This window comes from Rhea pennata, unplaced genomic scaffold (genome assembly GCF_028389875.1).
Source record: "Rhea pennata isolate bPtePen1 unplaced genomic scaffold, bPtePen1.pri scaffold_32, whole genome shotgun sequence".
Taxonomy (NCBI): Eukaryota; Metazoa; Chordata; class Aves; order Rheiformes; family Rheidae; genus Rhea; species Rhea pennata.
In genome coordinates, this window is record NW_026907679.1 from 2,398,592 (window position 1) to 2,423,430 (window position 24,839).

General features: G+C 52.9%; 2 protein-coding genes across 2 annotated transcripts in view; both read right to left on the reverse strand.

Annotated features, from left to right (window-relative positions):
• Positions 1–7,239: 7,239 nt before the first annotated feature.
• LOC134154546 (olfactory receptor 14A16-like) lies at positions 7,240–8,175 on the reverse strand. The gene has a single exon (XM_062601220.1). The coding sequence runs from the start codon at positions 8,173–8,175 to the stop codon at positions 7,240–7,242; it is 936 nt and encodes a 311-aa protein (XP_062457204.1).
• Positions 8,176–14,883: 6,708 nt separating this feature from the next.
• Positions 14,884–24,839, reverse strand: part of LOC134154547 (adenylate cyclase type 10-like) — a 31,636-nt gene continuing 21,680 nt past the window's right edge. The window contains exons 26-39 of the mRNA XM_062601221.1: positions 23,658–23,912; positions 22,614–22,958; positions 22,078–22,129; positions 20,861–21,083; positions 20,341–20,448; positions 19,793–19,971; positions 19,092–19,248; positions 18,406–18,610; positions 18,231–18,327; positions 17,886–18,001; positions 16,861–16,978; positions 16,282–16,477; positions 15,588–15,776; positions 14,884–15,048 (exon numbers count right to left, since the gene is read on the reverse strand). Of these exons, the coding sequence (XP_062457205.1) occupies positions 14,884–15,048; positions 15,588–15,776; positions 16,282–16,477; positions 16,861–16,978; positions 17,886–18,001; positions 18,231–18,327; positions 18,406–18,610; positions 19,092–19,248; positions 19,793–19,971; positions 20,341–20,448; positions 20,861–21,083; positions 22,078–22,129; positions 22,614–22,958; positions 23,658–23,912 (2,405 nt within the window). The remainder of the gene's footprint in view (positions 15,049–15,587; positions 15,777–16,281; positions 16,478–16,860; positions 16,979–17,885; positions 18,002–18,230; positions 18,328–18,405; positions 18,611–19,091; positions 19,249–19,792; positions 19,972–20,340; positions 20,449–20,860; positions 21,084–22,077; positions 22,130–22,613; positions 22,959–23,657; positions 23,913–24,839) is intronic.

Consider the following 24,839-nt stretch of genomic DNA (forward strand, 5'->3'; position numbering starts at 1 on the left):
ATGGCCTCAAAGCTTTCCTTCCCGTAGCCCCAACAATGGTGGTAGTAGCCTTACTTAATGGTCCTTTACAACTAGTTATCACTGAATGAGTGGCTCCGCTATCTAATAAAAAATCTACAGTTTCATTCTCCAGCTTTCCTGGAACCAGGGGATCAGCTGAGGAAATTCTAATTTTCTCCCCCAGTCCCCTTCATTCCATATCTGACTCCTCTAACATCATTAGGTCGGTGTTTGCTGGGCTCTGTAGCTTTGTTATCCTTCTTCGATTTGGACATTCATCTTTCCAGTGCCCTTCCTGTCTGCAAATTGCACATTGATTTGGACCCAAAGCGGGTCTAGGCAGGCCTCCTCCTGGCCTCCCTCCCCTTCCACCTCTTCCTCCTCTGTTACCTCTTCTGCTTCCCCTGCCCCTGCCTTGGAATTCATTCCTCTGGACAGCTGCCAGGAGAGAAGCCTGTAGTTTCATTCCATTTTGTGTTTCTCTTGTTCTCTTTTCATCTCGGTTATTCTATACCTTATACGCTATTTCTATCAGCTGTGAAATAGACATTCCCCCAGCTCCATCTACCTTCTGCAGCTTCTTTCTAATATCCTGAGCTGACTGGCCAATGAAGAGCGTATTAAACAGCCTTTGATTCGCTTCCTCATTTGGATCCAGGTCTGTCCATTTTCTGGCTGTTTCGCATAATCTTTCATAAAAGGCCGAGGGATTTTCTTAAGGCCCTTGCTTTACTTCATACAATTTTGATACATTCTTTGGTTTCGGAACCCCATATCGAACCCCATATAAAATTAGCTGTTGATACTACCTCAAGAGCTCCCTACCCCCGCTCCTATTTGGATCCCACTCGGGATCCTTTCTGGTGGGTAAATAGACCTCAGGATCCCCCTTTCTGTCCCTTCTCTCACCCTCTTCTTTTGCCTTAGCAATTACCAGCCTCTTTTCTTCTCCTGTCAGGAAAGTATTCAGCGCCTGCACATCTCCCCAGTTAGGATTATGAGTTATCACAATAGTCTCCAAAAGCTGATGCAGCTTCTCAGGATTTTCCCTATATGATCCAATAGACTGCTTCCAGTTTAGTAAATCCGAGGTTGTAAAAGGAACATGTACAAATACTGGCAGTCCTCCTGGTCGCACTGCTTGTCTCAAAGGAGCCTGTACGACAGGTTGTTTCCATCTCCTAGTTTGGCTAGAAACAGGGCTGAACTCTTTGCTTTCTAGTGGGGGGGCCAATGCTTCAACTGAGATGGAATCGTTTCCACAAGAGGGGGGCACTGTCAGTAGTTGTACATCCTCCTGCTCCTCTCCATTCAGAATTTGTCTGTTAGCACAATACCCGCTCTCTTCCTTCTTTCCTACTGCAACCATTACAGATTCCTCTTCACTTATAAGTTCACATTCCGTTTGAATTTTTGGTTCCTTAAATAGTGACATAAAAGCCTCCACATAGGGTATCTCATCCCACTTCCCCTTCCGGCAACAAAACAGCAGTAACTGTAATATAGATTTATGGTTCAAGGTCCCATTTTTTGGCCATTGCTCATCACATTCCAAATTACACATTGGCCACCATTGATTACAACATCTTTTCATTCTTTTTTTGTCATCCAATCTCTTCCAAAAATATCCCAGTGTTTCAAAATACAACCCAAAAGGCTACAGGGAGGAATCCTGGATTGGCTTGATCTTATGTCAATTACCTAGAAATACCAACCTTATTACCTAGAAATACCTTTTTTCCCGTACATTTGTGCGCACTCAGCTCTGACCCCTCTGGTCAATTTAAGGCAACCCTTGCCGAGCGTCTACGTGCGACATAATTCAACATAATCGTCCGCGGAAGTAAGTAAATTTTATACTCACCAATCCAAAGATTCACTCCCCCCTTTCGCCCTGGCACAAATATCTCTGGTTGGTGTTGCACCTTTGAGTCTCTTGTCGTCCCGACTTCGGAGGGAGGTTGGAGGACTCCCCGATCAACAGGTCGGTACGCGCTGGAGCTCGATCCGATCCAGTCCGCTGTCAGGAACGGCAAGATGATCTGGGCAAGGCCTTCTGGCAAGTCCCATCTGGGTTGCCAAAATGTTGTCCCAAAATCTGGGTTCTGTTACCCGGTGTGCAAGCAACCAATAGACACACAGGGTCGAGATATTTGTTTATTTCATTTCTGCGCAGGGATGGGTGCTAGGTGGTAAATACACAAAGCTAGCACACCTTCTCCCCCTCTCATTCTTCATTTATACACACTTTTCAGGGAGTACTTTATACAAATCTTTCTATTGGTTACAGATTCATTACCTCAGGTAATTGCTCTGCGCTTGCGCTTTCACATTCTTGTTAATTAGCATAGGAAGCGAAGAAGAGGCGGTAACATCATTATCATGTCATTTCCATCTCATTCTTCATTTAGGGATGTGACGTTTAATATGTTAATAAGCCTTAATGAACCTAAGGTCACTTCTGGGTTATTCTGCTGTTTTTGTCTTACCTTCCCCTCACATTCTCAAAGTGCTGTGGTTTCATCAAGGTTCTTTAGCCGGAGCTGGTTATCCTTTGCAGTACTGTTTTTCTCTCCCCCTTGTCCTTGAGTCTTGTTAACTATTTGCAAGGTTTTTCTGACAGTACTTCTCTAACAGGAGTAGTGACCTCACCAGCACAAACCCCAGCCGCATCCCTGCTCCTGGCCTGGCCTCGTCTCACATCCCAGTCATTGACTCCCAAAGATGTGGGAAGATTTTTTTTTCCTGGGATTTGCTTGCTTCTGCAGTGGGTTTCCCAGGGCTGGGAGAGGGTCTGGGAGGTAGCAGTGGCCTGGCCCCAGGCATGTGTCAGCACCTTCCCCTCATGTGTCCTGGGGCCTGTCCTTCCTCCTGCCTGCCCTCTGATCAACCAACTGCTCTCCAAGAGGATGACAAGAGCCTGAGCTGTCCCTGACCATCCTGAGCATTTATTCCCATCCTGGATGAAGGGACAGAGTGTCTCCTCAGCAAGTTTGCTGATGATACCAAGCTGGGAGGAGTGGCTGACACACCTGAGGGCTGTGCTGCCATTCAGAGAGACTTGGACAGGCTGGAGAGTTGGGTGCAGAGGAACCTCCTGAGGTTCAACAAGGGCAAGTGCAGGGTCCTGCATCTAGGGAGAAATTACCCCATGCACCAGTACAAGCTGGGGGCTGAGCTGCTGGTAGGCCCGGGGTCTCCTGGGGTGCATTAGGAAGAGTGTTGCCAGCAGGTTGAGGGAGGTGATCCTGCCCTGGTGAGGCCTCATCTCGAGTCCTGCATCCCGTTCTGGGCTACTCAGTCCAAAAGAGACATGGAGCTACTGGAGAGAGTGCAGCATAGGGCTATGAAGATGATCAGAGGGCTGGAACACCTGCCCTATGAGGAACGGCTGTGAGAGCTGGGCCTCTTCAGCCTGGGGAAGAGAAGAGTGAGGGGGATCTTATCAATGTGTACAAGTACCTGAAGGGAGGGTGTCAAGGATGTGGGGCCAAACCCTTTCCAGTTGTCCCATGCAACAGGACAAGAGGCAGTGGACAAAAACTGAACCACAGGAAGTTCTGCGTGAATGTGAGGAGGGATTTCTTCACTGTGAGACTGACGGAGCCCTGGAACAGGTTGCCCGGAGGGGTTGTGGAGTCTCCTTCTCTGGAGATATTCAAAACTCGCCTGGATGCCGCCCTGTCTAACACGCTCTAGGTGACCCTAGTTGAGCAGGAGTGTTGGATTAGATGATCTCCAGAGGTCCCTTCCAACCATACTGATTCTATAATTCTATGATTCTATGATTATCACAGCCATTGCAGTGTCATGATGATCCCACCAGGCCTGTTTTTCCAGTACTTCCTCAAACAACATCCTTGAGGGGACCAGGAAGGGCCAGGTCCCATCTGTGCCCATCCAGATGGCTGCAGGGAGCACCTTCGGACTTAGTTTCATTCAACACAATGTTCTGGGTGTAGCAGCAGGGCTGGCCCTCACTGGTGCCTTCCCCACCACTCCTGGAGCCAAGACTGCTCCCCAGTGCTGAGGAGCTCAGAAGAAAGTTTTAGGTGCATGCACAGAGAAAGATAGGGAAATACTGCAGGGCTTGTTCAGATCAGATGTTACCGAATTTGCTTCTGGAGACATTTTAACGGTGTCTGTGAATGTGACTCAGAGCTCTTGTGAGCCACACATTGGAAGCATCTTGTAGTCTTCAGCCACCCTGCACTTTAAGGTCTCAGACTGAAATGTTTCTTTCAGCACCCAGAAACTCCCCCCTTGTCTACAAGGGGTCTCTCAAATCCTGATGCCCTCTATCCCACAAGGGGTGCCAGGAAAATCCTGCTTCCTGCAGGTGCTGCTGGTCATGAAAGAAACGGCCTTGCCAGAGAGGGCATAAATAAATCCACCCATTTTTTACGATGTTTAACGATGAGACTCCTGGCCTGAATTCCTCCTCTTTCGATTCATTTCTACCTTCTTCCACCTCACCTACAGAAATTTATCTTACTCTGTCAGATGTGTCAGGACCCCATGGCATGAGCACAGGAAGTCATATCCAGCCCTGTGGCTCAGGGCTTGGGATCCTTGGCACCTTGGGAGGGTCACTGTCACTTGGCCTTTCCAGGCCTTTGCTGTGCACACACATCTACTTTTTCAGTGGGCTCCTCAGGCTGACCGGATTGTCAGCATGGCATTGGCCTGGACTCAGCTCTTTTTCCACGGTTCTCATCTATTATGCAAGGGGAAAGATAGAGTTCAGCGTAGACTGAGATGTGACCAAAGTCTTGACAGAAAGCATAAAAGGCATCAGTTTATAGTCGTACCCAGGGACATGCAGTCCTATTTTTTTCTCTTTCCGACCAAACTCAGGCTTCAACCTGCAGCCAAGGAAAAGCCAAAGCACCCTTCACTGGTGTGCTCAAGCATGAGTGCTAATGCTTTAATTAAGCATTCAGACTAGCAAAAGCACATTCTATCACTGCATAATCATCACTGCCATGCTACTAGAGGTAGAGTGAATGACAAGTCCCGCTGGAGCTCTCCCCTTTGAGCAAGTCTGGGCACATCTGGCTGCAGTCACTTGGCCATTGGCAGAAATCCTTCTTCTTTTTTTTTTTTCTTTTCTTTTTTTTTTTTTTTTTGTTGTTTTTAAATGCTTTCAGTACCTGGACACTCTGCTGACCATACCGCACTCTCTAACCTTGCTAGTCTGCCACTTCTGCCCTTTCCTTATTTTGCTCCTCCTTGGCCGAGGCTGTCAGGATATTTTGTCTGTCCCACTGCACTTGTCCTGCTGCCTGCACGCTTGCTAACAGCCTAAGGTGTCAGTGGCCATATTTGCTATAGGAGCACCCTGTTGACTTCTGGTCAGCTTGGTCCCCAGGTTCTTCCCTAGATCCTCTCTCTTGTCCTTCTTATGGATGGATGTCATGATTGGGGATAAGCTGGCAAGGGCTGGGTGCCAGGCAGCGACTGTGGGGCTGTGCCACTCTTGCTGCACTGCTAGTACCTGTGGTGTGGAGAGAGGGGATGGGAGATGGGGCAGCATGGGGGTGGCGGTAGGTTGGCAAGGCCAGGGCAGGGGACAGTGGGGGCTGCTCTGAGGTGCCATGGCCACAGTGCAGTAATTGTTGCTTTCACTTCACGGTAGAGGTGTCACACTGACCCCAGGCAGAAAGAGGCCATTTCCGTGGCACACTGCCTGTGCCGCCTCCCAGCAGGCCGAGGACATACAGAGAGGGCAGTCTGCTTCTCCTGAAGCTCAGGGCCAGCTCCGTGAGCCTGGCCCAGCATTGCCTGAGGACATCTTGGTCCTCAGCCTCTGGCTCTGGCATGGAGCAGAGACAATAGCTCATGGAGCAGGGCTGGGAGAGCTCTCCTGGGAGTTTCTCTTTTGCGGGGGAGTGGTGAGGAGCATCATGGCTTCCATGTGTGCATCATCCCAGCACCCACACGCGGCCACACAGCCCCACTGTGCAAGCACCACACAGGGGGCCAGTGTGCATTCAGAGATGAGGAAATGTACATCTGACAGAGTCCCCACGAAAGCTCTCAGTGACTTGTCCCTCCACAGCTCTCCTGCTTTAGCACCCTCCCCCAGAGTTCAGCTCCTGCCCAGCCCTGGCTGCTTCCCAGGATGGAGTTAGCACAGAGCCATTTGCCAGGGTCTACCAGAGTCTAGGCTGGGAAAGAGGCTGGGCAAGGCTGCACATTCCCCTCAACACAGGCACTGAGTCCAGCAGGACAGAGCTGGCCACACAGAGAAATGCACCCAAAAACCTAGGGTGCAGAGCCAGGACTGGAAAGAACCGATGTGACAGGCTGGTCTGTAATGCATGCCTGGGGGAGGCACATCCATGTTTGGTCCATGCAACCAAGGGCACAGACCAGTCTCCTCTCCTTTGCACTCAGCTCCTCTCCTGGGCCCTTTCCAGCCTAGCTCAGCTTCTCCTCGGTTCTCCCCACCGCCCTTTTCATCTCCTCAGCCCACCCAGCAGAGCAGCCCAGGCTGAGAGTGGTCCCGCAGCAGTACCCTCTGGAGGGGGCTGCAAAGCTCTGGGTGCTCACTCCACAGCCTCAGGCCCCCATTGGGCACAGCAGCTCTGAAGGTCAGCAGGGTGTATAGAGGATATCAGCTGCCCCATCAGCCTACAAGCTGGGACTGCCCTTAACCTTGTGTGACTCCACATGATCTTGTGAAGCTCCATTCATTACCCACTCCTAAGCACACAGTGCCCTTGGAGGTGCCCTGTGCTCCCCTTGGGCCTCCATACTCCTTTTGAGAAGGACAGGCATCAGTCTCCAGCCCTGTCCTATGGGAGATGCTGCTTGGCCATTCAGCACCTCCAAGAGCACGGGGCATCCACAAGTGAGAACTGAATCCAGCCCTCATTCCCTAACACATCGCCTGGGAGCTAATTGCCTTGAGATCGTGGAGAGCCATGCAAATGAAACAGGGTCTTTCAGAGTGAAAGTATTTGAGCATGTTCTGGGCTCCAGCTTTGAGAAAACAGCTCAACCTTCAAGCACTGCGTGAGGAAATCCTCTTTTATTAGAGAGAGGCCAGCTCTACCACTGTCAAAGACACATTTACAGCAGACATTTCAGTTAGACAGACAGAGTTCATGCTTCTGGAGAAGTAGGATGAATTCAAACACTTCTGCACAAACATGATTATCACAGAGCGAATGCCTGAAGCATGAGAGTTGTGTGAGATAAAGTGGAAACTACTTGTGAAGAGGGACAGTCAGCTCATTGCTGCTGAGCTAGTTCCAGCTGAATCAGTCTTTTCAGTGATTCCTGGAGCTCCTTGTTCCTCATGCTGTAGATGAGGGGGTTCATGGCTGGTGGCACCACCGCGTACAGACCAGCCAACACTAGATCCAGAGCTGGAAAGGAAATGGAGGAGGCCTTCAGGTAGGCAAATGAGCCAGTGCTGATATACAGAGCTACCACAGCCAGGTGCGGGAGGCACACGGAAAAAGCTTTGTGCCGGCCCTGCTCAGAGGGCATCCTCAGCACAGCACTGAAGATCTGCACATAGGACAGAACGATGAAAACAAAACACCCAAATATTAAACAGACAGTAACCACAGTAAGGCCAAATTTCCTGAGGTAGAGGTCAGAGCAGGAGAGCTTGAGGATCTGGGGGATTTCACAGAAGAACTGGTCCACTGTGTTGCCTTGGCAGAGAGGTAGTGAAAACGTGTTTCCAGTGTGCAGGAGAGCATTGAGAAAACCTGCTGCCCAGGCAGCTGCTGCCATTTTGACACAGGATCTGCTGTCCATGAGGGTCCTGTAGTGCAGGGGTTTGCAGATGGCAACAAAGCGGTCATAGGCCATAACTGTGAGAAGAGAACACTCAGCTCCAACCAGAGAAGTAAAAAGGAAGACTTGAGCAGCACATCCCAAGTAGGAAATGGACCTGGCATTCCAGAGAGAATTAGCCATGGATTTGGGGACAGTGATGGAGATGGAGCCAAGGTCAAGTAGGGAGAGGTTGAGGAGGAAGAAGTACATGGGAGTGTGCAGGTGGTGGTCACAGGCTACGGCTGTGATGATGAGGCCGTTGCCCAGGAGGGCAGCCAGGTAGATGCCCAGGAAGAAGGAGAAGTGCAAGAGCTGCAGCTCCCGGGTGTCTGCAAACACCAGGAGGAGGAACTCATTGAGAGAGCTGCTGTTGGACATTTGCTGTATCCTGGTTCAGGGTACTGTCCAAGGAGGAAAAAGCATTGACAGGTTAGTTAGAACAGGCTTCTCTGAGCAGAAGCTCACTCCACTCCTCATAGCACTCCCCCCACATTGCCTCCCTCCTTTACGTTGTTAGGCTGCCTTTCCTGACCTCAGGTTTGTGCTGAGTGTGCTGTGCAGCGCAAGGGCCTCCGCCCATGGATTCCAGAGGAGTCAGCCCTGCTCTGCCAGGCGGTGTAAACGCCCAGGTCAGACTGCCTCGTGTATTTGATGGGGATACCTGGGGATGGGTACCATGAGCTGAGTGAAACAGATTAGGTGCAGTGACTCATTGGAAATATTCACCCTTTATAATTGCGAGAGACAAATACAGCACTCAGGGCAGCTGACTCCAAAAGAAAAGATCCTTGTGAGGGATTCGTGTCCCCCAACCTTGCCCTCTTGAACAGGGGTGTCTGTATCTGAATCAGTCACAACAGCTCCCATTCCAGTGAGGGGGAGAAACAGTACAGTGAACAGCAGAATCCATCCACCCATTATGTGGAAAGACTGTTTGAGATTTCCACATCAAAAAAAATGAACTGCAATGGAAGGGTCTGATTCTGTGGGTTTTTTTTTTTTTTTTTTTTTTTTTAGTTTTGAGAAGCCTCCACCACACGTCTGCATTGTGTGACGGGATAGAAATCTTTGTCCTTTCTGCTGCTCTCGGCATGAGCACTTGTGCATCCCAAGAGGGAAAAAAGGCTCACACTGACTTTACATGGAGTCAGGGGATCCGGTCTGTCTGTGAGTTTTGCTCCCCACTGCCCTGGTTTTGCACCTCTCCCCACAAGTTACTCCAAGAAAGAAACTTGCCTGAGGTGAGAGTGGAAGAGTTCAGTTTCAAACTGAAGATTTCCACATTCTTCTCCATCAGCCCAGATACAAAGAGAACGCTATGGAGAGCTCTTCAGAGAGTGTGATGAGATTTCTGACTCACATAACTGGCACAGCAACTCTCAGATCTCACAGAGATGCTACAGGAGAGCTGTGGTCTTCTGGAGGACAGCATGCAGCCTGGCAGGACACCCCAGAGACACAGTCAAGTGTCCTAAAGATGCAGAGTCTCCTTAAAGGCAGAGTCAGATCATTTCCCCACCTGGATGAAATGCATTGCCTAGAAGACTGGAAGGGTACTTGGGCCCATGACTACTATGAAGATAATTCCACGCAGGACCCACAGGGTCAATGCCTTAACTGCAGCTGAATGCTATCCTTAACCCTGGAGAGCATGATAGTTAGAACCAGACCGACACAGATAGGTGAAGAAACAAAGAGTAATAACTGTGACACTCCTACTACAGGGAAAGCCAGGAGCAAGAGACAGATGGGTACAGCATTCCTCCCACAGCATTTCTGTTTTCAGTTTCCCCTCATTCTCTGATTGTATCTCCATGGCAGGGAACTTTTCCTTCTGGGAGCTCTTTCTTTCTCCCATGTCTTTTCCCTGCCGCTGCTCTGCAAACAGTAGGAAACAGAAAGCATAAGCTCAGGATTCTTATCTTAAGGTAAGCCCTGCCAGGACTGCCCTCTTGAAAAGGACCCTTGGAAATGACCTGGAGGTGAGCTGAAGCTGAGAGCAGCCTTGATCCCTGCAGCATCCTCTCAATGGGATAATGAACCTGCCCTGCTGGAAATAGTTCCTTCCACCAAGTGCTTCACCCCACAGCACTGTGGGGAGATTCTCAAGAAGGCTGGGTGCTGACTGTTGCAGGCAGCAGAGCCACTGCACCAGGCACACAGCACCCGGCGGTGCAAGGACACTGCCCTGAATTACAGCCCTAGGCTTCACACTTGTGCACCAGCTGTGGAAGGAAGTAGCTGTGAAGCCTTGTCCCTCTGAATGTGTGCCAGAGAATCTCTGTTCTACAGCACCACCTCCCCCAAAGAGGAGAGGCTGAGAGAGGTGTCCTGACAGACCCTTTCAGCTGTGGAAGGTGCCAGCTGCAGAACTCTCCACAAACCACGGCAGCAATGTTGCCCTGCAGCCAGAGACTTACTGTGTCAATGGCTGTGAAGATTTCTCCCTGCAGGGAGCTCTCAGCCATCCTCTAATTTCCAATTATCTTTAGCTTCTGAATCACTCTTCTCTTCCTGGCACCTGCAGGCAACGCCCTGAGTCTTGCTTCTCTTTTAAGATAAGCTGCTTCTGCACAGAGTTGTCTCTCTGCAGCACCTGCCGTGTTGCCATGGATTCCAGAAGTCTCAGGAGACAGGCCCAGCTCACGAGTAGAAAATCAGCTGAAGACAGGACTTTCTCTGTCCTCGGTGCACCCTTGAGATGTTCCTGGTGCTCCAGAGCTGGCAGTTCCTGAAAGGCAGCAGAGTCACCTGTGGGAAATGTCCACTGAAGCAGATTAAAGTAATCAGTCACCAGTGGTCTCTCTCTGAACCCTGGAGAGATACTGACTCCAGCAATACAGTTTGTATCATCATAGGACAGTTTTCCAAGAGAGGTGGAAAGGTCTCTCTCTGGAAGGCCCTGCTCCCATCTCACAAGAAGACAGAATGCCTGTAAAAGGACAAGAAGGGAGTTCATTTACTTGTGATTCAGGGGCTGATTTAGAGGAGTTAGTCAATACATCTAATGCCACTGAGAAGCCCCGGGGATGGAGTGGATTCAGTTCCCTTCTGTGCACTTCACAAACTCATAGGACATGCAGCTCTCTGTGCCCAAGTTGTAGTGTGCACTAAAATGCTTGTCTCCATGGGAGCTTCTTGTCTAAGCTCCCACTACAGTCTGTGGAGATGGAAAGAGGGAATCAGCTCCACACACACACACACACACCTGTTGTGGATGGGTGCAGAGGACTACAGAAGGATGAACTCTGGGGAGGTGGGAGGGAGGGCAGGGAAGAGAGAGAGAGGGAGAAGCATTTCACTTGTAAGACTTGTAAGAGAGAAGCAACAAAATATTATGGTAAAATTGTGATTTAACAAAGTCCAACTGTAAATAAGACAGTGATTTAATGAGGGTTGATGGCAAGGTTTACTTGATTATTTACTGCCTGGAGGAGGACAGGGTCAGATAAGAGTGTTAAGGAGGCCCTGCTGTTGAGTTACAAGGCTCAGGATGGATCCCTCCAAAACTCCCCCTTGGAGGAGTAGGGGTGTACCTCGATCCAATCCCAGCCTCAGACCCGGTTAACAGTTTATATTTAAGAGTGCTGTGCATGGTTACACTGTCTGAGCACCATCACAACCCCTTTGCACATATAAAGTGACAGAAGTGGTCCAAGACACGTGCAATTGTCTACTTGCTCTGATGGTGCAGCTATGAGACCCACATTCTTCTAGAGCATCAGCTGGGAACCAGGAGGAGAATCTCCTTGGTCAGCTGAAATGACACCTGCTGCCTACTACTGCAAGACCTCCACTCACTATGAAGCTGAGGATGTCAGAAAATCATACTTGGGCCTACTAGGGGGGCCTGCTAGAGGGCTACCATGGGAGGCAGCTCTGAAGGGCAGGAGAGCTCAGGAAAACTGACAGGTCTGTAAGGATAGCATCCTCCAAGCTCACGAGTGGCCCATACTGATACCCAGGAATACAAATAGATGTTTTAGGAGACAGGGTGGCTAAACAGGCAACTCACGACTGAGCAGCAGGAGGACATGGGAAGCACGGAGAGGCTGCAAAGGAGGAATTTAGCAATATTGCCAAGGGATGTCGAGAAGCAGTTAGGAAAGCTAAAGCACCTCTAGGACTAACACTTGCCAAGGGTGCCAAGGCCATGCAGATGAACTACTGTTACTTCAGTAACAGCAGGGGCAGATAGCTCTGCAGAACTCAGTGCCTTTGCTTCAGTCTCGAACAAGGACTCCCAGGCCACTCCCCTAAAGTCAGGACTTCCAAGGTAAAAAAACAATCAGCAGGGCATGAGCACTGAATTGGAATTTACTTGGGAGAACTCAACCCATGCAAATGTATGGAGTTGCATTGGCTCAGCCGAGGATCCTGAGAGCTGATCACTATCTCAGAAGGTCACTCTGCATTGTCTTTGGAAGACTGTGGAGACTGGGAGAAGTTCCAATGACAGAGGAAAGGGAAATGTTGCATTCAACTTCAAAAAAGATGAAAAGTACAACCTGAGGAACTACAGGCTGTTCAGTTTTGCTTGCATTGGGAGTGTGTCGTGGAACAAGTCCTCTGTGATCACGTCTGGGTCCATGAAGCTTGGACATTAAAGACTGCATGCGTAAACACCCAGAAGGCTAAAAACTGGTTGGATGATTGGGCTCAGAGGGATGTGGTGAACAGAGTAGTTCTCTTCTGGGGGGCCAGAAGAGAAATGGTGCAGCACAGGCTCTCTCCTGGGACCTGTCCTGTTTAACACTTTGGTGAATGACCTGGCAGAGGTAACATTCATTATGTTTGTAGATGATACCAGAGCGGGTGAGGGGCACCAGTTTTATGCTTGAGGGTTGCCATTGAGAGGGCTCTGGACAGGCAGGAGTAATGGGCTGTCAGGAATCTTATGAAATACAAAACAGAGAAATGCCAGGTTCCTGCACCTGGGAGAGAATAACATACTGCAGTGATACAGGCCCAGAACTGGGTTGCCATGGAGCAGCTTTGCTGAAAAGGACCTGAGGATCTTGGTGGGCAGAAAATAAAACATGAGACATCCGTGTGCTCAGGCAGCATAGAAGGCCAACAGTGGGCTGGGCTGTGTGAGTAAGAGCAGAAGTAGGAGACTGATAGAAGTGATCACCAACTTTACTACCCACACCTTACACCAAAGGTACACTATTGCATCCAGTTTGGGGCTCCCCAGTACAAGAAAGATGTTGATAACTGGGAGCAAGTTCAGCAGAGGGCCTCCAAGATGGTCACAGAGCTGGAGCACTAGCTTTGAGAGCGAACAGGCTTTGTGCAGTATGGAGAAGAGATGGCTTTGGAGGGACCTAATAGCAGCTTTCCAATACCTATGAGGAGGCCCCGAAGAAGATGAAGTTGGGCTCTTTGTCATGGTCCATGCCAGGAGGACAAAAGACAATACCTTCCTATATAAACATCCCATCTATGTTTATTCTTTTGCCCATTGGCCCTGGTTTTGCTTGCTTTACACCCTCACTTGGTATTTCTGAGATGATTGCCCTGGTAAATCCTATTTCAGGCAGGAATTCCATTAAGCTAGAACCTCCTTTTATTACTTATGGTGTTGTGCTATTTCACTTGCTATTCTCTTCTTAGAGACACCAAAAGTCAAAGCAAGCCACATTAACAACTGGCACAGGAGGGCTTCAGGCTGGAGGACACTGAGAAACTTGGGGATTTGACCAACAGAAACCTCCTGAACTTTAGCAAGGAGAAGGGAGAGGTCCTGCACCTGGGAGGGATAACTCCATGCTTCAGGGCAGGTTGGGACCTTACTGGTTGAAAAGGGTCCCTGAGGAGAAGGGCTTTGATATCATGAGAAATGCTACATGAGCCAGTGGGGCACATTCATTGTGAATAAGGCGAAAGGACTAGGGGCTGCATGAGGAGGAGTGTGGCCACCCACACAAAGACAGTCGTAGGCAATACTGAATCCTGACTGGATCAACAGATGATTGAGCTTGCAATTGGTTTAAGCTGTGACTTCTGGGGAGAACAACAGTGCGAACGATGAAAGATTAATGCCACCCCCCAAGGTGTGGACCCTGCTCTGGGCAGTGGGACTTCCCCCAAGATTCCACCCAGTGAGAAGTGGATACCCGCATCGCGATTCCCCCTGTGACGGATGGGGCATCTTAATTCAGCCGGCTGGGAACAGGAAATTTGTCCTTTGGCTTCTAATGGGTCTGCAATCATGTATGTGGGATGCTTCACTTCTATTTCTTTATTAATCATGGACTACTGCGGCAGCAAGGTACTCCCCAATTAAGGGAGGGCCCTTACAAGGAGTTTATACAGGATGCCTTTATCCAGAGAATGTTACTTTTTTAAAAAAAATAACAATACCTACCATTTCATTAGTCAGGGACACGAGTACATAATACTCTTACCAACTTCCCTACTTTGGTTGCTGTAAACTATGTCTTTATTTTAAAATGTTCTCTCTGCCAAGGACCTAACATCTGTGTCTTCTTAGGAAACACCTGCTGCAGGACATGAGTTCCACCAAGGACAGGCATTTTGCTCTACTAACTCATCACAAAGGTATAACCCTAGACATCCCCTTGTGCATAAAACCTGCAGAGAGAACAGAAGTTGCATTGTGCCTACCACCCCCACTCCCGTGGGGCTGCAGCAAGGAGAAACTCCAACAGGAGAACCAAACTGGCAAAGAGCTGGGCAGAGACGGGCCTGAAATGGCCCGATGCATTACCTCTACCCAGGAGAACGGATACTACTTGGGAACTACTATAGAACTATAGGAATTAACCAACCCCCCAGAGCTTCACCTTCTCTGGAGCGCTTTGTGCCTTATTTATCATATTCCTCACTTGATGGAAGCCTAAATGCTAAGCTCTTCAGAATGCTCAGACTGTTTTGTCTTTTGGTTTTTGTTTTGAGTATTGACCTTAGTAATTGTGTAGGTGTTGGTTCAGTTTGACTCAGGTTGTGCAAACATTGTTGTGGGAAAGGAGAGAACGAGGCAGAATACAAGCAGGGGGGCGAAGAATGATGCTGAGTATATTAAAGGAAGGAGGAAAGGAAGAAGTGCTTGGACTAGCAGTGTCAGAATTTAATTCCTGGAGAAGAATCCTCCCTTTGCAGTGCTGGCAGCTTCAGCAGGTACCTGGAGCTACAGACCTCTGGCTTTGCTTGGTTCAGGTGTGGAAAATGTGGGGCTGTCTTCAGCCACAAATCTCCCGGGGGGCCTTTTCCAGTGAACCAGCACTCCTAAAGGAAGGGGGGGAAAAGGCACAGTGAGAGCTGAGAAGAGCACGTGACCTCCAGAGCCATGACTTCTGCCTGGGAAGGCAACTAAGGCCTCTCTCAGCAACTTGTTCCACCCATCAGCCAATGAGCCATGCTGCCAAAACCTCTCAGCGAGCAGAAGGAGAGGCAAGGCCAATTCAGACTCAGCACACGTTGATCCTGGCCTCCCAGAGCTGCCTTAAGGAGCAGGGAAAGATTCCACTTCACCACCCCTCTGCCAAGCAGAGATGCTGCAAATGAGCAGCTGCAGGGCATACTGCTTCCTCACGTACCAGTCCAGCCCCACTTGGCAGAGAGGGATCACAGCTGCTCTCTACCTTCCTCTTGAGCAGGGTTAAGAGCACCGACCAGCTCTCACAGGACTTTGAGCACATGCCCCTGAAGCTCTCGGGGGGCTCTCTCTGGGGCTACCTGCCACAGTACAGTGCGGCCCACCTTCTGCTACAGCAGGCTCAACTTCTGCCCAGGGAGCAACTCAAAGGCACACGTGAGCAACTTACAGTGCTCATCTCCAGCCAAGTCTTCTCCAGCAGGTTGCCATGGTCTTCACAGGCTTGGAGGCCCTGGTTGAGGCACAGCAGGCTCTGCTCTTCATTCCCCAGCATCAGGAAAATGTAGGCTTTCAGGTGGTAGACTCTGGGGTAGAAGACGGGGCTTGTGGAGCACCGAGAGAAAACCTCTTCGGCGAGCTGCCGAGAAAACAACAGAGAGGTACATCAGGACAAGTCAGAGAGCCCAGCGATGGCTTGGCACAGAGAAGGGCGCCAAATCCCCAAAAAGAAAAACCAGCCGCAAAGAGAGGAGCAGTGCACAGCTAGCAAGGCTGAGGTACCACACAGATCTCTCCTGAGCCCTAACACCTCCTATGGAGCGGGCATTTCAGCAGGGCTCACTAGCTCATGGCTGAGCAAGGCTCTTCTCTCCTGTTTGGGCCAAACAGTCCCACAAGGGAATTCTCACGTGCCCAGGAAGACTGCCTTCACCTGACTGCCTTCTCGTCCCCCTCTTGCTGACACCTCTGTTACAGGAGTCTTTAGCCATGTTGCTCCCTAAGCTGCTACCCTCTGGCACTACCCTTACTCCATCCTGTCGTGGCTGCTTCTACCTGCACAGGTCAACCCACTGCTGCTAGCAACACAGCTTTCCCCAGAGGGCCTTTGCAGCATGCCCCTCCCCTTCCTCCGCATCCCTCACCCTTAGAGCCCTGCGGCAGCTCTCACGGGCCCTCCACGAGCCGTGCTCCATGTCCTTTTTCAGCACCAGGCTATGGCACTCCAGGAGCCGGCTGCACGCTTGGCTGGCCACAAGGCAGGCGCCAGTGCTCTTCAGCAGCCTCTTGGCCTTTTCAAAGGGCTTCTGGAAGTTGTCCCACTGCCCAAGCCTTGCAAACCTACATTGTCCAGAGGAAGAAAGGAAGCACATACAAACACACACTCAGGCACATTTTGTAGAGATGAGCAGGTAACCAAGAGGTCTCCTAGGCCATAGGCTCCAGCCCCAACCTGGCTTCCAGAGGCAATGCATCCTCTAGGACAAGGAAGCTACTGGGGGCATGATGGGGGGCTGAACCGCAGCGTGTTGTAGCTGCTCCTGATAAGCATCCCTGAGAGCACTGTATTGTAATCAGGCAGCAGTAGCTCAATTCCTTCTCTCCTGCGTGAACTTGGTGTTCTCGTCTCCCTGCTACATCACAGCTGAGCAGGAATCTACTGCTGTCCCTCCCGACAGGCTCCTCCCCGCTCCCCTTCCCTCCAGTTGGTTAACCTGACTTACCAAAGAGCCAGGGACGAATACAGTCCAAGCAGGATGCTGCTCTGCGCCTGGAGAAGGCAGTTGGCTTCGTTCTGCTCCACGAACCTCCTGCACTCTTCAAAGGACTTATACTGCCACCCTGCAATACAAATGTCTCTCAGAGAAGCAGCGAAGCAGCACCTCCCTCCCTGGCCTCACCGTGCCTCAGGCATTCAGAGCAGCAGAAAGCTCCAGCACAGCTGGCAAAGTTCTTGGCAGGCAAAGCACTCACAGAGCAACAAACCTCACAGGAAGCAGGCAAGGGCTGCACTTCTACCCTAGCTCCTCAGGGCTGCTCAAGTGCATGGAACTGCCCTTGAACGCAAGGGCAGAGAACATCAGGAAGGAAACAAGAGAACTCCCAACTCCCCTGACACCATGTCTTGCCCTTGAGAAATCTGCAGCTTTCTAGCACTGCACAAAGGCACGCTGCCACTGAGCAGCAATGACAGCGACCCCAGAGCACAGGCTCTTAGGTGCCTCCTGCTCAGGCACATGCCAGCGCTGCTAGCCCTGCTTCCTGGGGAGCCAGAGCAGAGCGAGGCGGAGAAGAGCTTTCAGAAGGGGCAATCTCAAAACACAGCTAGGAAAGAGCATAACTAAAAGCACTGTCAGATTACTCTTGGCTCCCATGCTAGAAACGCAAAAGGGAAAAAAAATAACGAGGATGCAAGCGAAGAGAGAAATGCGCACAGCGGAAAGCTCTGTGGAGGAAATATAAGGATTGCTGGAGGCTCTGGGGTCATTGTTCTACCAGGAGAAAAACTGCTTTGGCCAGCACAACTGTTTCCGTGTTTCCAGAGGACAGGGAAACCTGGCAGAACTCTTGTGTTGTCCACTCCAGTCTCTAGAAGTCTTGTACTGACGGTGCACTTCTGCTTGTGCTGGGAGGGCTCTGCCTGTTTACACCTTGCACAAAGCCCCCAGCTCTGGCCCACAGGTCCAGGGGGGCAGCCTTGCCTGCCCAGCAAACAGGCTCTCGGGGGCCCTCCTCACTGAGCACTTACCAGCATCAAGCAAGAGGTCTAAGCAGCAGCAGAAGAAGCATGCCTGCCCAACGATCTCATCTGCTCCAGACACCTGCTCCTCTAGCCTGCACAGCACTGCCTCACATTCCGGGTACCTGGGGAGGAACACAACGAGCCTCCAGGGAGCCTCTCCATGGGCTGGGAGCCCAGGCAGCACCTCCAGACACTTCCCACTCCCCTTCCCAGCACCTCTCTCTCCCTCGTTTTCCCTTCTTTGCTCTTCCTCCCAACTCCGTCCCACTTTCTCCAGCAGGCCTGTTCTCACCCAAAGGTCCCTGACCCCTGACACTGCGCAACCCCCACTCTCTCCAGCACCCTGATTACCTCATCTGGAGAAAGAGTGCCGTGAAGAGGGTCCTGAGAACCACGCAGCCCAGGTCAGGCTTCTGCAGCTCCATGCAGAGCCTCTCAGCACGATAGCCTGGGAAGAGAACAAGCAGACTTGCACCGGCTCTCTCGGCAGAGATGCCTTCTTGCAGGTGGCGGGGGCAGTACCTACCTACGTCGACGGACAGAGGCAGATTTCCCAGGCTGAGGGTCAGATGGGACAGGGCCTGGGCAAAGCTGGCTGTGTTTAATACCCCTCCTCCAAAGAGCTGCACCTCAGCGCTAAGCTGCACGGCCGCCCGCCCGTATTGCAGCCACTCTTCCCGGCAGCCCAGGTTCTGGCAGCACAGCGCGTATTCCAGGTAGGACAAGAGGACCTAGAAGGGTCCAAACACGACAATGCACACGACTCTGTCTCTCCAGGGCAATTCCCTGGCCTGGAGGGGACAGGCCACAACTCAGCTGCCAGCTTCTCTCTTCCACTCTCACAGCGCGTACCCATACGACCAACTCTTCTTCCTACTGCCACTGCTGACTGCAGCTGTGCCAAGACAGGGGCCCCTGGCCTTGCACACCAGCATTATCAAGAGCCACGAGGAAACTACAGAATACACACAGTGGTGCTGCCTTAAAGCCAGAACCACCTCCATGCTCACAATTAGGAAACAAATCCAACGCGAGGGACTACCCAAAGCAGCAGCAACCCACACCCTCTGGAAGTTCATCCAGAAAAGGGCAGGCACACGCACATCTTTGGGCTCTTCTTGCCGGGGGCAGGCCCTGCTGGTACTCTTGCCAGGCCAGGGAAAAGGAGCCGTGTCAGGGACGGGTCTGCTGCTGCAGAGAGAAGGCACTCACGTGACTCGCGTCCTCGGACTCCTCGGCCGTGTTCACCTTCATGAGTGCTGCCAGGCGGGAGAGCCTCCGACTGCCGGAGGTGCTCTCCAGGCTGAAGAGCTGCCGTAGTAAGGACAGGCAGTGGCTTTGCCGGAACAGCCAAGGGAGCCTCTGCCTCCTGCCACACAAGGGAAACTGCTGGGCCACAGCCACTAGGCACACTGTGCCGAGTCCCACGGGGCGGGGGAAGCAGGGGGATGGAGGAGACGGCTGCACCTCCTTGCAGAAGGGCAGCTGACGCAGGCACGGCCGCAGCGATACAAGCGGCAGAACCAAGGAGTACCACCCAGGAAACGTGACTGCTAAAGACGGTGTCTTGGCACTACAGCCTAGGCAGGCCAAGCAAAGCTGGCCACCGGGAGGAAAAGGGGCCTTGCACGGGAGGCCTGCGCCTGGCTGCAGCCTCTGAGCTTCCTCCTTCTCACAGCTCACCTCCGCTTACGCCGACAGGCCCACCTCCTGCTCCTGCCAGCACACTCCCTTCCCCGCCCCACACTCTGCTCCCCACTAACACCTCCCTGCTCTCACCTACACCATCTCCCATGCCAACACCCCAGTAGCTGCCCAATACAACCCACGGCTGCTCCACCCATTAGCCTCCAGCTCCCTCAGCAGCTTTCCCTCTGCCTAGAAGAGCCTTTGCTTTCCCTTCTGCGTCTTACCCTGCCTCCTGAGGAACGGAGGAGTCTCTGTTCTTCTTGCGAGAGGCATGCTCTGACTTTTCCAGCACAAGCTGCAAGGCGGCGCCAGTGGAGGTCATGGGGAATTTCCTCTTCAGCAGGCTCAATGCCTTCCTGATCGTTGTCTTCGCCAGCTCCGTTTGTCCCATGTGGTAGCAGACCTGCACAGCAAAAGGGCTTTCAAGGCAGTCCCGTTTGGCACAAAAGCTCATCCCCAGTCCATCAAGCAGCCCCAGGCACAGCTGGGAATCCTGAGCCTCCCAGCTACTGGGAATGCTAAGAACCAGGATACTGGGAAGGCTCCCAAAGGGCTCCGATTCAGCACATAACCAATTGCATGTCTCTGGTGGAATCAAGGCCAGGACCTCAGCTGGTTTGGGCCAGGGGGCAAAGGGGCCCCAGGAAAGCAGGCTGAGAGCAGTCGCAGTGAGGTGGGCCAGGGAGAGCCTGCCCCACCCCACCCTACCCCACAGGAAAGCATTCAACTCCACCCACCGGGGGAGCCCACCAAAACCACCCTGTCACCTTACCTCTCCTTTGAGGCTCAGCAAAGTGGCTTCTTCAAAGCAAGCAAGCGCGTTTCCCTTCTTAGCCACCGAGGTCCTCAGCACTTCTGCTTTCTGCAGGTTCTGGAAGGCCTTTGAACAAGCACACAGAGAGCAGCTGAGCATCGCTGCCAAGCCTGTCCCCAGCCCCAGCACTCCCAGGTGCCTCCAGCATCTTTCTGAGGAGGCCTGCATCTGCCCCTGGTGATGCCCACCCAAGCACAGTCACGCTGCCTCTCACACCACACGCACAAGCACTCCTTTGCACCACCTCCTGGGAGGTGCACCTTGCACCAAGGGGCTGCTTCACAGCCCTGTCTCTCTTGCCACAGGAGAGGCAAACAGGAGGCAAACGCTGGGTCTCCCTCCCACCAATTCATCCCCGAGTCCCCACAAAGGCAGGCCCCCAGGCAGGCCCTATTGCAGTGGGGAAATGGGCTTGCCCAGGGCAAGGCACTTGAGAGGACTCCACGGGCAGTGGGCTCTGGCAAGCACGGCAACTCACCAGGTAGTTGTCGGAGACGTGCAAGTAGGCAGCCGCACCCTCCAGCAGATAATAAAAGGCTCTGGCGTCATTGCCCACTGCCATGTAGTGCTGAGCCAAGGGCACAAGCACCAAGTCCACAATGGCCTTGCAGCTGCAGGAACACTCCACACCCTGCGTCCACTGGGTCTTGCTGGGCACCTTGGGCATCCATTCGGTCTTAGCCAGAAACTGCTTTGCCGCTCTGGAGACAAGATCACGGAGAAAGAAGACACCAAAGCACACACCAGCGTCACCAACACCGCTCCTTCAGCGTACGTTAAAGACACGTTCTAGCACAGCACGAGGCCACACGCACGAAGGCACCGCACGGGAGCCGTGGGTTGCACAGCCTTCCCAGGCGTGCTGAGGGAGCTCGCTCAGTCCTTCTTTCTACCCCACACAACAGTGACCTGCACCCAGAGTTCCCTGGGCCCTCCCAGCTTACAACTGACACCACTGACTCCGGTGCGGGCCGCAGCCCCCCATCATTGCTATGACTTCCCCCATGCTCCTTCCTCCCTTCTGCTCTCACCTTCTCTCCTCTCTCAAGACCTTTGGCTCTCCCCACATCGCAAGCAAAGCCAGGACAACTCACTCACACAGCACGGTTTGGCAAGATTTGTTCCCTGACATTGCGGGCACATTGACCAGTATATGCTGGGCACTCTGAGGAGCCCTGGGGCCCCAGAGCACAGGCACAGTGGACTCAGGCAGGGCAGAACCGGCATGAGAAGCAACAGCTCCCCTTTTCAGCAATGGCAAGCCATTCCGTTGGCCATAGCTGTAACAAAGTGGCAGGAGCACCGATCCTGTTGGTGCCTTTGCTGCCCCCGCTCTGGAGGAACACTGCTCTTTTAGGCAGGCAGGGAGACCAGCTGGCATTTCTGTCCCCTTCCACAAGCCACCCTGCCTCCAGGGGCTGCTTTGCCCCTGCACAGTTTGCTTGCAACACTGCTCTCTAACAGCTAGAAAGCCAGGGCTGCTCCACTCCAAATCACCATCAGCACTGGGATCCCACTGGCTTCCCCAAAGATACGCATCCCCATGGCCATCTCAACCCAGCTGCCTCTCACAGGCCTGCTCTTGCCAATGCTAGACTCACAATGAGCAGCCCAGGCTGGAAACTCCGCTTATCTCCTCTGCACACCCTCACCCCACTGCCCCCCAAAATCATCTTCAAAATCTTGGCTCCTCACCGAAAAATCTCCTCCAAGCAGCTCTTCTCTTTTGGCACACCACTTGAAGCATCTGCAAAGAAAGCATGGCATCAAACACCTCCTCAAGGCATGTGCCGTAGAGCTGCTTCTTGCCATTCTGTAGCACCAAGGGAGGAAGAGCGGAGCCAAAGGCACTGGCGGCAGCTCCCTCTCCAGCTCCTTCCCTGACATCTGCCTTCACTGTGGGGCTCAACTCCAGACTTAACCTAGCTTCACCAAGTGTACTAGACACACTAGCTAATACACCTCAGCCTGTAGAGCCACGCGTGCACCTCTGCCAGGGGATGGGCTGCCCTCCCGTAATTCTGGGAAAATGCAGGTGGACACGCAAGGGGAGAAAGGCGCTACGCTGTGGACACATCATCGCTCTCATTGTGGAGCTGTGCTCAGTGGAGAAATGAACTAGTCCTACAACAGTATCTGCCTTGCACTGGAAGCATCCCCATGCTTGCGTGAAACAAGTGTGCGGTAGGAGTGGGCAGGACCCAGGCTCCAGAGCAGGGCACACGGCATACCCGTAGAGGCGGGGAGCTCGTCCGACTTCATCTCCTCACTGGTCGCCAGGGAGGCCTCCCAGCTGCGCCAGTAGCAGTCGCTGCCATGCTCTTCACAGCTCTCGGCCTCCTGCGTGCTGCCGAGGGCCAAGCGGTGGAAGGCAACAAAGTCGCCTCCCCCGCAGCACTGGCACTTGTGCGCGTGCCTCTCCAGGAAGGCCGCACACTTGTGGTGCAGGGCCACCCTCTGTCCCTTCGGCCACAGCTCGTACGCAGCCTCCTGCAGCAGCGGGGCGCAAAAGGCCAGCACGCCAGACTCCAGCCTCGCCCTCTGCTTGCTCTCCTCCACGGATGACTTCTGGGCATCTGAAAGGCAACGGGGCTTCCCATCAGCCAGAGCTGGGGCCAGAGCTGGGGCCAGAGCTCACGCATGCCATAGCTGCACCATGAAAGACAGGCCTTGGCATAGGCCCTTGGCAGGAAACCAGCGCTCCTGCACTCAGAGCCTCCGGGCCAGACAGCAAAAGGGCCCACCTTGCCTTCCTCACACTAGCACGGCCAGCGCAACAGGCTGCTGGCCTGCTCTCCCTGCCAACAGGCTGTGCAGCTGCGCTCCAGGCGGCAGCTGGGGATGCTGCCAGCCGCAGAAGCAAGACACAGCCAGCTCTTTCTGCCCACTCTGCAAGACACTCCCAGCGCTAGGGGACAATAAAGATCAACGCACACTAAATCCCTCATCTGGACACAGCGGGAGGCTGGGTCAGCAGGTCAGCGCTTTCGTACTCCCTCTCCTACATGGGCTATGAGCCGCACTTGCAGGCAGGGCAGCAGAGGGACTCGCAGCACCTCACTGCAATATTGCCCTCCAGCACAAAGCACAAAGCACAGGCTCCTCGGAAATGGACTCGTCAGAGCTTTTAACAACCCATCCCTAACTCCCCGGGGTGCCACGAGCATTACACACCTCCTCCGGGCAGGGGGCATTCTCTGGGGAGCCCCACCGGGGACACAGACAGCGGCAGCAGCAGCCTGCAGCGCTCCCAGGCTCCCCTTACCACCTCTTACCGCTCTCCTCCTCCAGAGAGGTGCCTGACCCCTCGGTGGGAACACTGCTCTCTTCTGCCCCCTTGGCAGCATTCAGCCACTTGAGGATGTTGCATCTCACCAGGGCATTCAGCGCCTTGTTCAGCTTGGCCCTGCTCCACCCGGGAAGGATGTGGAACAGCAGCTCCGTGCTGAACAGCGGCCCTAGGATGGCTGCACACTTCAGAACCATCTGCTCCGAGGGCTTCATGCTGTCCAGCTCAGCCAGCGCAATCCCTGCCAAAAGCAAGCCACACGTCTCTCCCTTGCCCACTCCCCACCATCACAGCCTGCATTAGCTGCAACACTCGAGAGGGTAGATTCTTCCCTAGGGACCCAGCCCCTTGGACAACTGCAACCCAGGGCACGTGTCTTCAAGATGCCTCTGCTCCTGCTTGACTCACAGGAAGCAAGGACGCGGGAAAGCAGAGATGCTCAGACGAACGCTCCCCCACCACGGATGAGCATCCAGCACATGCATATGTCCGGGGATGCAGCTTGCCAGCTCTGCGCTCTATTTATGTCCACAGGGCACACAGACAGAGAGCTTTTCCTGCACCGCCGAGGCCAGCTCAGAGCTCCCCACAACCCCGCATTTCCCTTGGTCACACAAGACTTTCCCCTTCTTGGACAAAGCAGCTCCTTCAAGAAGAACACCTGGGCACGGGGGACATTTCTGCCACCCGCATTCGGCCAGGGCTCGGCTCGAGGGCAGCCATGCTCATTCACAGCTTCCCATCCAGCACCCCCTAGAAATGGGGCGATTTCTGGGCCAGCCCAGAAAACAACAGGCAGAGACATTCGCAAGACGGCTTTGGTTGGGCTTCAGTGCTTTGAGGCCCGCACAAGCAAGAGAAATTACAAACAGAACAATGAGGTGCGAAGCCTAGTTCAAAGCTCAGTCGGAGCCATGACAAATATCCCCTGGAAATGCATTTTCTCTTGCTGAGAACAGTCTGCTCCCAATACCTTCCTTTCTCCGCCCCCTGCCCACCCCACCCCACTCAGCAGACAACATGCAGGTTTCTCTGCGGACAATCCCACGGCACCAAAGCAACGTGCCCAGCAGAGTCCCAGAGGGGAGAGGCTCAACTCTGCAGCACACCGAGGTCCACACTCTCCAGCTCATGCCCTGGCAAAGGCACCCAGCACTGCTGCCAGCTG

Coding starts and splice junctions, on each gene's coding strand:
- LOC134154546 (XM_062601220.1), bottom strand. CDS start 8,175: ATGTCCAACAGCAGCTCTCTCAATGAGTTCCTCCTCCTGGTGTTTGCA.